At 48.7% G+C, this 12306-nt stretch overlaps 1 protein-coding gene across 1 annotated transcript; it reads right to left on the minus strand.

Annotated features, from left to right (window-relative positions):
• Positions 1-2577: 2577 nt before the first annotated feature.
• GSDMA (gasdermin A) lies at positions 2578-7723 on the minus strand. The gene is given in 6 exon segments (XM_065897979.1): positions 2578-2625; positions 2627-2821; positions 3338-3411; positions 4136-4254; positions 4722-4863; positions 7705-7723. Coding segments are annotated over 6 exon segments (597 nt in total).
• Between the last annotated feature and the right edge of the window lie 4583 nt (positions 7724-12306).

Genomic DNA, 12306 nt, shown 5'->3' on the forward strand with positions numbered 1-12306 from the left:
TAAACTCGCTCAATTTGCGCCTGGCAAGAGGTCCGTTTTGATATCCAGGAGGCTGGTCTTCAACCGCCGCCCGAAGGGATGTGGAACTAGGTTGTTGGACGACTTAAAATAAAACCAAACTGGAGACAAGGAAGAACCTTATGGGATTCAGACTTCCTTGTCCGAGTTTAGCTCGTGCTGAAAATAAGGCATAAAATCTCTGCAGCCTGGGAGTGCGGATGGGGGCAGAGTGCATTTGTGTGTGATTACTTAAGTTTAATAAAATTTAGGGGTCCACTCTGTGAGGCCCAGGGCTAACACATTCAGGGGGAGGGGTGGTAAAAAAACAGCGCCAGAATGTAGTCTGCTGGAAGCTTTGCTCTGGGCTGCTGTGTATTGTGAGGCCGGAGGAAAGAGAGAGGCTTCAGGGAGTACGTTGGGGCGCCTTTATGCATCCAGACAGACACTGTAGTGAAATGGGGGAACAGAATAATAGTACACCTAAGGAGCACCTAAGAATCCTCCAAGGGAAAGAAATTGGACCTGAAACCCTGGCCACTTATCTTTCAAAGGAATCCTCCAGCGATTCTGCAGGAGGGGGATACAGGTTCCAATTTCTTAAGACACAAAACAAAAACTCCCTTCCTATCTTGGAACTTTTATCTCTTCCATAAATGGAAGTTTTAAGTTTTAGACCAGGTCAGACCCTGCAAGACAACCTAGCCCTGTTGTAAGGTCCTAAAGGGCAGAGAATATGTTTTGACTATATTCTCCTTTATATTTATACAGAGAAGAGGGTATTCTCTGTATTCCTTCTTTTGCACTATTGCAGCGAATGGCTCCTTGCACTGAACAGCCACTCAATGGAAAAGTGTGTGTTCCAGTTTTAGGGGAAAAATGCCTTGGCCAATTCCTCCCTAACTGTTCCCCTGCCCCCTAGGACTGGGAGAAGGATAACAGGACTTTTGAATCATCACTGGAATAAACTCATGAAAATCTCTTCTTTGTAACACCATATCTGTAACTGAAGGTGGGCATGAGAATGGTAAAGGAAGAAAACCGACAGGTTTTGTTGTTCATCTTCATGAGGTTACCCTTCTGGATAGTTACGGTGTTAGCTCACTTCATTGTTAAGTTTACATCACAAGGGAAAAACAATCAAGTGAGCAGGTAACTACCCAGTATGTCCTTGAGCAAAATAGCGAGGCCTTGGAAGATGCCCCGGAATGGGGGAGGATGGCTTAACGCAAAGCTTTTGTCAGTGGGTCATGAATTCTTGGTGAGTGAGGGAAGCAGCCTGGGTAGGGGGTGGCTAAGAATGGGGAGAGTCTGAGTCCTGGGGCCAAAAACCTTGCAGAGATTATTCCACCCATAAAACTATTTTAAAAGAGATTGGTGGAAGATGTTAAAACCCAGCTTTAGGCAGAGGAGGCTGGTATGAACCCAACAGTTTTATGAGACTGAATGTCTGTATTAGCCCTTCCGCATGCCAAACCTACCCATATGACAACCACGCTAATTGGGGGCAGAAGAAGGAAAGGTGAAATGAGAAGATAATATCACACTTTCTTTTTAAAGTTTTGCATCAGTCTAATTCTTGGGTACCGTTTATTTATATAGTTTTACTTATCTGCATTTCTTTTTTTATTATCTGCATTTTTAAAGAAATTTTATTTATTTTTTTTTTGGCCGCGCCGCACAGCCTGCAGGATCTTAGATCGAACCCGGGACCCCAGCATTGGGAGCGTGGAGTCTTACCCACTGGACCACCAGGGAAGTCCCATCTTCTGACTTTAGAATCTAGACTCCATATTCCACACCCTCACAGTTCTTCTCTGAACGTTTTCCAGGTGGTCTGAGGACCACATGATAGAATTCATGTACATATAATCTATACATAGTATGATAATGTTTATTTATTTTTTCCTGGCACAAACTAAGAATTTCCTTAGGATACGTTCTTCAAAGAAAAACTCCAAAAGACATCTCACCCAAGGTGAAATAATCTTTTTTTCATCAATCCCCGTAAAGCTTGATTTTTTGGAATCATAAGCGGTAGGGGTTTTACCCAGATGATGCGCTGGAAGATCTACAACTGGATAAAGCATTTCCTGAACTGAGAGAACATTTTCAGTCTTATGTTTTGGATCATATGGGCGGAACACGTCCATAGCCACACTCCATAGATTATAATCATTGCTAAATATTTAGCACAGTGGAACAGTGAAACAAATGGATGAACACCTAAAATGTATAAAGAAAAAGAAGACTTCAGATATTTGATTAGATAGGGGGTTCTAAAGGGGTAAGGGTTGGGCTAGGAAACTGTTTAATTTTGGTTTTGCTGAAATGGGTCATAGTTTTAAAAGTCTGAGTGTTTCCACTTTTAGAGGACTTAAGCATCAGCAGATGGGTTGTGGAGCCATGGGGCAGGGGGACATACAGAGTTGGACAAGTGGAAATTGATTTTCTTGGGTAATCAGCTAAGGTTTCCATCATCCTCAGCCTGCTGGCTCCCAAATGCCCTTGCATGTCAGGACAGGGCACAATAAAGTAGGGAAGGCCTTAGGAGAGCAGGAAGCCAATGGAAAAGGCAAGTTAGGACGCCTTGGTCAGTAGCTGCAGGAGGGAGAGGCCAGCGTAACGGGGCACAGAGGCGGGGAAGGGTGTCTGCGTCCCATGTGTACTGGGGGCCCGATCTCTGCACTTCCAGGCCACTCAGCCCCACTAGGGCCTCTGTGAGGGTCAGTTCCTCTTCCCCAAGAGAGGAAAGCAGCTAAGGCTACAGGGGGAAAACACCCTCTTTATCCTGGAGGAAATTCTGTTCCATTGTGCTCTCCACCTGGAAGGAACCAAAGTAGTATGAAAAGGAAGAACTAGAAACCTCTCTTCCTTTTTCCTAACTCAAAAAAACCATGAAGAGGGCTACCGTTCTTTTACTATAACCCCTTTTGTTACATTACATGATGACTCTGTCTGGGCCTTTTAATAACCCTGAATGATGAGCGGCAATTTGTTTTTAGCCCCGTTTGACAGAGGAGTGAATTGAGGCAGACTCAGAGACATTAAGACTTGCTCACATCCCTTGGCTAGGAATAAACCAAGTCAGAGTTTTCTGTCTCTTCTACTAGGATCAGGTTGAAAAACCCAGATAGTTGCCCAGAAGGGCACTCTTTTCCCTCTAGTTGTGAAATAGCAAACAGGAAGAAACATGGAGAGAAATGAAAATGGGCATGAGCTCCTGGGATAAGACAGAGGCCCTGGAGGATGGTTCTGTCATTAGGCGAAATTGTGTCTTTCCACTGGTTCTAGCTGACTCCCTCGCAAACTCTCCCCAACATCTGCCATTTTTTCTCACCAGCTTTAGCTGCAAAGGTAAGATCTTTTTCTCCGTGGATTGTACCAGCAGCTTCTGTTGGGCTTCACTGAGCTCTGGAGAAGAAAAGCAGAGAAAGAGATGTGTGGGTGCAAAGGGGACTACAGGCTCCCAGTGGGTGTATTTCCAGAATGTCGGCATCCATTGATTCATACATTCATCCATGGTTGAATACCTGCTCTAGGCCAGGCACCTTTGCTGGATGTGTTAGGTAAAAATCATCCTCTCTTCACTCAAGGAACTTGCAGTCTAGTGGAGAAGACAAAGTAACGTGCAATTATAATCAGCCTGTTACGGGAGCCATAGCTGAGGGTCTACTTTGGTCTTGGTGTTTGAGGGCAGGCTTGGTGAAGGAACAAACACCTCAGCTTACACGTGAAGGTCCAGAGAGTTTTTCAAGGTGGCGGAATGTTTCTTGCAGAGGGAAGAAGAGAATTCAGGGGCAAGATCAGAAGATGTTATCCTCGAATTAAAACTAACAGATATCGATATAAACGTGGTGAGCTTAGCTATATGTAGAAGTTTTAAATATATGGCTGATAAAACTAGGGTTATTTCCCAACCTCTGTTAGCAAGACTACGCTATGATGACCAAGTGAATCCTTAGGAATGAAACCAACTTTTAAAAAGGTAGATATAAACTACTTAACTGTAGTATAATTTGCCTGACATTTACTTATTTACTCATTCATTCATTCATTTATTCATCTGGAAATTCATTTAGTGACTCATTCCTACCACTGAATAGGTATATAAATGAAGACCTCACTCCCCACTTACCTGTTAGAGCTCCAAGGAAATAGAGGACAGCACCCATAGCCTCCTTTGAGAGTAGGACATCTTTTGGGAGTGCCTCCAGGGTTACTTCATGTCCTTTGTCTAGAGCTCCTTCAAGCTGTGGGGAAAGTTGGGTGATTATTTAAGATAACACAGTTAAAGGGCATAGTGCCTGGCACATAGCACTCCCTTGAGATGTGCTAACTATCTCCATTTCCTTGTTTCTTTTTCAAGGTATCAAGCCCTGAAAAGTGTTGGACTCCTGGGTTCCTTGGTGTCTGAGCCCTGGACTCTGGAAAGGAAAGGTCCAGCCCCCTTCCAACGGAGGGGGAGCCTACCCTCTGTCCATGAGGAGGGAGCAGGTGCTTCGGGGGAATCTGCACTGTTTGCCCTTCTCCAGAGGGACACAGGGAGCAGTGGCGACCCTGGCAGCCTGGGGAACACTTGACCAGCCTTGGGGAAGGCATCCACTGTCGATTCCTCTAGCTACTGCCCACCTTCTGCCAGATCCGTCAGATAGCCACACACAGCTCCACCAAAAGCCTTCCTTCTTCTGCATCTCCTACCCTTCCCTTGGGTCCTCTCCATGAGCTCCAGGTCTTCTAGCTCCTTTTTCTTCCCTAAGAGTTTGCTGAGGGAGCTGAGCAGGGAGCTCTTCCCTTCTGGGCTCAGCATCTCCACTTCCAGGGTCTCTCTCGTTTTTTTTTTTTGTTTGTTTTTTTTTTTGTTTTCTGTACGCGGGTCTCTCACTGTTGTGGCCTCTCCCGTTGCGGAGCACAGGCTCCGGACGCGCAGGCTCAGCGGCCATGGCTCACGGGCCCAGCCGCTCCACGGCATGTGGGATCTTCCCAGACCGGGGCACGAACCCGTGTCCCCTGCATCGGCAGGCGGACTCTCAACCACTGTGCCACCAGGGAAGCCCCCGCAAACCACTTTTGACACGTTCGATCAGTCACAGCACCTCCTCCATACACTGCACAAATCTTTTTTTGCATTTCAGTTGCGTTTTTACCTTTCTTGAAATAATAAAGCATAATATTCAGAAAATGTTGCTTTTTTTCTTCCATCTTCAATATTAAAATGGCTACACAAAAATTCACCAATTTTGGACTTCCCTGATGGCGCAGTGATTAAGAATCCGCCTGCCAGTGTAGGGGACACAGGTTTGAGCCCTGATCTGGGAAGATCCCACATGCCGCGGAGCAACTAAGCCCGTGCGCCACAACTACTGAACCTGCGCTCTAGAGCCTGCAAGCCACAACTACTGAGCCCAAGTGCCACAACTACTGAAGCCCGGGTGCCTAGAGCCCGTGCTCCACAACAAGAGAAGCCCCCACTCGCTACGACTAGAGAAAGCCCGCGCGCAACAATGAAGACCCAACGCAGCCATAAATAAATAATTCTAAAAATTCACCAATTTTGATTTTTTTTAAATGCACGCTGATATGACGGCTGTCACAATACAATCTAACAAAGTTGTTTTGAATGAAGTTAAAGACCACTAAGCACTACTAGAGCCATCTTACAGAAAAAACCAAATGATCTTTTTGGCCAACCCAGTACAATGTTGTGTTGGTTTCAGGTGTACAGCAAAGTGATTCAGTTATACATATATGTACATATTCTTTTTCATATTCGTTTCCATTATGGTTTATTACAGGATATTGAATATAGTTCCCCGTGCTATACAGTAAGACCTTGTTGTTTATATATTTTATATATAGTAGTTTGTATCTGCTAATCCCAAACTCCTAATTTATCCCTCCCTACCAAGGTCTTGCTCTTATCTTAAATCCCTGCCTGGAAGGAATTTTAAAGGGGACTTTACACACATGGCAGATCTCTAGATGACAAACCAAGACATTTACAAGCAAGGCTCCTGTGGTGTTGGGATATGTGTCTGCGCATCCGTATGTATAACCTGAATACCACTGAGGCTTCATACACTCACCTTTAGGGTCTCCTCAGTATCACCCATCAAAAATGAAATGTGACCTTGAAGGCTATGAACAGTAAGTTAGGACTACACCGCGCAGCATGCGGGATCTTAGTTCCCTGACCAGGGATCAAAACCACGCCCCCTGCATTGGAAGCGCGGACTCAACAACTGGACCGCCAGGGAAGTCCCAAGGTCTTTACTGGAGGTTTTCTTGAGGGGCTGGTGGTGAATGGGGGAGATTAGACCACATAACACACAGCAAAAGTCCTAAAGACTTGACTGTTCCTCCTCTGTCCCCAAAGTCTCATTCAGTATGACAGCTGCTCCCAAATCTCTCTCCCCTGTCTTGAAACAAAACAAGACTTTGCCCCTGCTGGGCCTCTGGTCCCTGCCCCCATCTTTTGGTTCACTTCCCTTCCCATCCACCCTGGGCTCGTCTTGTGCAGCTATCTAATACCTTCTCCTTCGACAGCTCTAACCATTACCTTCAACAAACATCCCTTCTCCTTAGGCGGTGGGATGGGAGATTGGGCGTGGCGGAAGGCTGCCATTAGTCACGCGGTTCCTGTCACAATTGCACATGTATGCAGAAATGTGTGTCTGTGTAATAACCTTTCCATCTCTCTTTTCCTGGTTCTTCCTGGATTCCCATCTCTTCCTCTCTGTATCTCTTATTCAGCACATTGATGTGATACGACAGCAATCCAGCATGTGGTCCTGGGCTGTGCAGTCTCCCATCCTTTAATCAGCTCCAGAGAAGGAGGCTCCACTCCCCACCCTCTTCCCAGCCCACCATTGCCTCAGCTAGACTTTTGGGAGTTTCTTCCTAGTGTCTGTCTTCCTCCCACTGACTGCAAGCCAAGGTTTCCAGTTCAGCTCATCCTCCAAAGACTTGGAGAATAGTGATTTCAAGAAGTCACACCTGGGACTTCCCTGGTGGTCCACTGGTTAAGAATCCGCCTTCCAACACAGGGGATGAGGGCTTCATCCCTGGTCAGGGACATAAGATCCCACATGCCACAGGGCAACTAAGCCTGAGTGCCACAACTACTGAGTTCACGAGCCTCAACGAGAGAGCCCGAGTGCCGCAACAAAAAGATCCTGTGTTCCACAACTAAGACACGACACAGGGGCTTCCCTGATGGCGCAGTGGTTAAGAGTCTGCCCGGACATGGGTTCGAGCCCTGGTCCGGGAAGATCCCACGTGCTGCGGAGCAACTAAGCCCGTGCGCCACAACTACTGAGCCTGATCTCTAGAGCCCACGTGCCCAGAGCCCGTGCTCCACAACAAGAGAAGCCACCGCAATGAGAAGCCCGCACACTGCAACGAAGAATAGCCCCCGCTCGCTGAAATTAGAGAAAGCCCGCATGCAGCAACAAAGACCCAACGCAGCCAAAAAAAAAAATTATTTATTTAAAAAAAAGACCCAACACAGCCAAGAATAAATAAATAAATATTAAAAAAAAAAAGTCACACCTGTTTCTGCTCTTCCTGAGGACCCAGAAAGCCCACCAAGCCAGCTTTCTCTCCTCTGACCTAGAAATCTTGCTCCTTTATTTCTCTTGCCCTCTTTCATTCCCTCTGATCTCTACCAGGCCTGTCCTTATTCTCCTTGTCCTGCTCCCACCCCACCTTCACCCCCTCGCACCATCCCCCCAACTGCATGATGGTGTTCCAAGCAGGAGCCTTTGAGGGTTCGAGCCACAGAGAAGAAATAAGGGCTTGTGAGGTCAGTCAGGTTGGAAGGTCTTGTGCTTTTGGAATAAAAACCTCCATGCCAGGCTTGTCCCAGTGCTGTTCCTCCCACCCAGCATATCCTGTCTTTTTGTCACCCTCTACCCCATTCAGCACCAGCTCCTCAAGAAAACCTCCAGTAAAGTCCTTAGGGACAGGCCACAGAATCACTTTAGGGTCCAGCGACTTCTTTTCCTCAGAGTCCTTGTTTATGTTCAGGGGAATCTGGGACACAATTCAAATTGTGTTGGAGGAAATTTAAGTTGGATTAACGTGTAAGTACTCTTCAGGTCAATTAATAGTGATTTATTGAAACAGGAGCCTGGGTAGGGCATGGCGCTGATGCAGGCAACAGGCTTTGTTCTGTATCTCCCTCTGGTGGTCAGTTAAGGGAGGTAATGGGCGATAATCATCCCCGAGTTTTGCTCCAATCTCGTGATTTGTGTGTGGTTGCTAGGAGATGGGGGTCAGGCAAGGGAATCGACTTAGGGGAGGAAGCCCCAGCCACCTGTTCTCTAAGACCCTGACCCACAGAGTACACTGCAGACCCTGAAGACAGACACAGACATTGGGACGGGGCATTATTTACTTACCCATTTTCTTTTTTATTCTCCTTTTTTTTTTTTTTTACAGTTTTTTTTCTTCTTTTGAGGGGTGGGATGGGGTTTCCTTCTGTTGTAGATTTTATTTTATTTTATTTTTTGACCACGCTGCGTGGCATGTGTTATCCTAGTTCCCCGACCAGGGATCGAACCTGTGCCCCCTGCATTTGAAGTGTGGGTTCTTAACCACTGGACCGCCAGGGAAGTCCTTCTTTATTATTCTTAATTTTCTCCTCAGGAAGGGGCCAAAGAGGAAGGAAGGTTCAGGAGGGTGGAAGGCACTGATCCTGGCAAGAATGGGAAGAAGCTGACACCCTGGGAGTTATGAGGGCAGGAAGGAGCTTAAAGAACGTGCCTGTAGCAGACAGAGCCAATTTGTAGGGTGTGGGAAGCCTGGAGTACTTGGGGGACGGGACCCCCTGCACAGACATACTCCCAGACCTTTGCTGAGTAAAAGGATGTGGACTAGCTAGTGATGAAGACAGGCTGGAGTGGTGGAGAAGCAGGAAGAATGTGCTGTGAGGACGTTGCATTTTATATTTCTCATGGGGACTTCCCTGGCGGCCCAGTAGTTAAGATTCTGCGCTTCCACAGCATGGGGAGCGGGTTCGATCCCTGGTCGGGGAACTAAGATCCTCCATGCGAGGCCAAAAAAAAAAATTATATCTCTCATGGGAGGTTGGAAGTTTTGGGGTGTGGATTGCCGATTGTGAGCTATACTTCCATAAATAAACTATACTTCTTTTCTGAATGGAGTAAAACCCCCAGACTCTTTTCTTATCCCCTAAAAAAATGTTCTTCCCAAATTCTCAAATCTGCTTTAGAGCCTAAGACATCTCCAAAATCCTGGCTGAGCAGACACTGGTCAGTGGCTTGTGACACTTATTCAAAGTATGCTGAATCACTGAAGAAGTACGTCAAACTCAAGGTCAAACTACAAGGTGCCCTCGCTGCCCCTAGCCCTCTGCTGCCAGGCCCCCTACCCCTAGTTAGGCTGAAGAAGCAGCTGCGCCAGGTGCTGGAGCTCCTGTCCACTCACAGCTGACGAAAGAGAAGCTTTCCTCCTCAGCTGTGACTGCTAGGCCCTCGTGATGGGACAGAGGTCCCAGATCCTTGTTGAAGAGACTGGGTCCCAGATGGAGCCTTTGAAGCTCTGCTTCCAGGAGAACTTGGAGTCGAAGCTCCTCTCCATTTCACCAGCTCCCCCAGGCCTGCGCCAAGCCCCACTCTGTTTTCCCCAGTTCTGGTTGGGGAAAGCCAGGTGTTGTTGGCTACACCTGAAATACGGCGAGGATGGCATGGAGGGCGCAGAATGGTGACAAGGCATTGGGGTCCCGGGTATAATGGTGTCCATCCCCTTGTATGTCAAGGCTGCAGAGTCCGACTAGGGCTGGGTGACCTTCAGCTCCTCACCCTAAAAGCCCCTGAGTAGCTTGAAGTGAAGACAGAAGAGCACTGCATCCCCCTGGAAAACTTGGTCCAGGATGATCACCACCTGCACAGTAGAGAATAAACATCACAAGATGCTTTGCATTTGGGGAGCTACCAACTTCAGAGGTGGTCTGCAGTAAAATTTTATTTTATTTTTAAATTATTTATTTAGGCCGTGCCAGGTCTTAGTTGTGGCACGTGGGATCTTTTTTTGTTTTTGTTTTTGTTTTAGTTTTAATTAGTTATTTATTTATTTATTTATTTTTGGCTGTGTTGGGTCTTCATTTCTGTGCGAGGGCTTTCTCCAGTTGCGGAGAGCAGGGGCCATTCTTCATTGCGGTGCGCGGGCCTCTCACTGTCGCAGCCTCTCTTGTTGCGGAGCACAGGCTCCAGACGCGTAGACTCAGTAGTTGTGGCTCACGGGCCCAGTCGCTCCGCGGCATGTGGGATCTTCCCAGACCAGGACTCGAACCCGTGTCCCCTGCATTGGCAGGCAGATTCTCAACCACTGCGCCACCAGGGAAGCCCCCACGTGGGATCTTTGTTGCTGCATGTGGGCTTCTTAGTTGTGGCGTGCATGTGGGATATAGTTCCCCAACCAGGGATGGAACACAGGTGCCCTGCAATGGGAGCATGGAGTCTTACCCACTGGACCACCAGGGAAGTCCCTGCAGTAAAATTTTAAATTTCAGCCCCTGCCCCCATCCTTGACCCCTTCTACCCATTAGTGCTAGAGCAGAGGAAAAAATAGGCATGGGTTAAGAATTTGGAAACCTGAGTTCTGTAGAGAGCTCTGCCAAGAGCCTGCTGTGTGGCCCTGGAGAAGTATCTTCTGCTCTCTGGTCCTGAGTGCTCATCAGTGAGAGAGGGCGTGGAGCTGGATGCGCTCCCACATCGTTTCTAGTGTTCAATTTTACCCTAGTTGTCATCCCTGACACCCATCTTGTGACCCTCAGATCCTCATCAGCTCTGTCTGTTGGGGAAGGAGCACTTTCTCCATGAACATGGCTAGTAGCTGCTGTTGCTCCTTGCTCAGCTCTGCGGAGGGTAAAGGAGTGGAGACCACGTGAGGGACAGGGGCACACTCTCTCCCTCTGGTGGGCAGCAGATTGTAAGGCAGCTCTGGTAGTTGGTGTGTGTGTGTTGTGTGTGTGTGTGTGTGTGTGTGTGTGTGTGTGTGTGTGTGTGTTGGGGGCAGCAGATTCAATTCCCTCCAGGAGAGGATAAGAGAAGATTCCTAAGAGGATACATTCCCCTTTCTTTTAGGAAAAATGGGTGGGTGGGTGGAGTAGAAAGGCTTGCACTTCTTGCCTTTTCCTCGGAGGTGACACGTGGGTTTGGACCCTGAGACACTCTGCTTTGTAGCTGGTACCACAGCTGGCTTGATGGGCATGCAACCTATGCAGTTGCACTGGGTCCCATGCTTGGTTTAAGCGCTCTGCTGTTGTCATCTTGAATATTTCTTAATAAATTTTTAACAAGGAGCCCTGTATTTTTCATTTTGCAATGGGACTCGTAAATTACGTTGCACATCCTTCTTGGTACAATTGGGCCCAACCCAGTAGGCCCATCAGTCACAACGGAGACTGACCCCATCCCCACTCCCGACCCTCATCACTCAGAACTTCCAGCACGCAGAGGATGTATCCAGCCAGTATGGAACTGAGTTTGCTATAGAAGTCTCCTGTAGTCATTCGAGGACTGAGTAACCAGGCCCGCCCCTCGGACTCTCAGAACCTCTGGCTTGTTAAAATCCAGGGCCCCATCTACCTGGCAGAGAGATGGGAAGTGATCAGCTAGATACTCTTGCAGTTAGTGAGACAGAAAGCTCCCCGACGGAGAGGGAGCAGGTCTCCCCACTCAGAGTGAGGATTCCCTCAGGGCAGGAGCCTAGTCTCTCCCTTAGCATAAAGAATCCTCCCTCGAGTGGACATGCTGGCTGAGATCTCCCTGGAGGAGGCCAGTCACGTTCCATCCAACCTGCATCTGGCCCCTGCAACCCGTAGCCCCGCCCCAGGCCGCCCACTCTCGCCCCCAGCCATGTTAAGCCCCTCCCCTCGCTCCCGTAGCCCCGCCTTCACCATCCGGCCCCGCCCCCGCGGCGGACAGTCTGGCCATCACCAGTTTAGCCCCGCTCCCAGGGACCCCCGCCAGCCGTTTAAGCCCCGCCTCTCGCCCCCTTAGTCCTGCAGTCACCACTCCAGCGTGCTCCGGAACTCCCTCATCACCCCGCCCCCAGCCTCCCGCAATCTCGCCCACTCCGTCCCGGCCCCGCCCCCAGGAGCCCCGGCCCCGCCCCCAGGAGCCCCAGCCCCGCCCCCGCCGAGTCCCACAGCTCCTGCAGCCTCCGCCCCTGGCCCAGCAGCGCCGATCCTTCCCTCAGCCCCGCGGTCTGCTGTTCCGGGTCAGGCCCTTCAGCACCAGCAGCTCCTCCTCCACCTAAGCCAGTAGCTCCCGAAACCTCTTG

Source organism: Phocoena phocoena, chromosome 19 (genome assembly GCF_963924675.1).
Source record: "Phocoena phocoena chromosome 19, mPhoPho1.1, whole genome shotgun sequence".
NCBI classification, from domain to species: domain Eukaryota; kingdom Metazoa; phylum Chordata; class Mammalia; order Artiodactyla; family Phocoenidae; genus Phocoena; species Phocoena phocoena.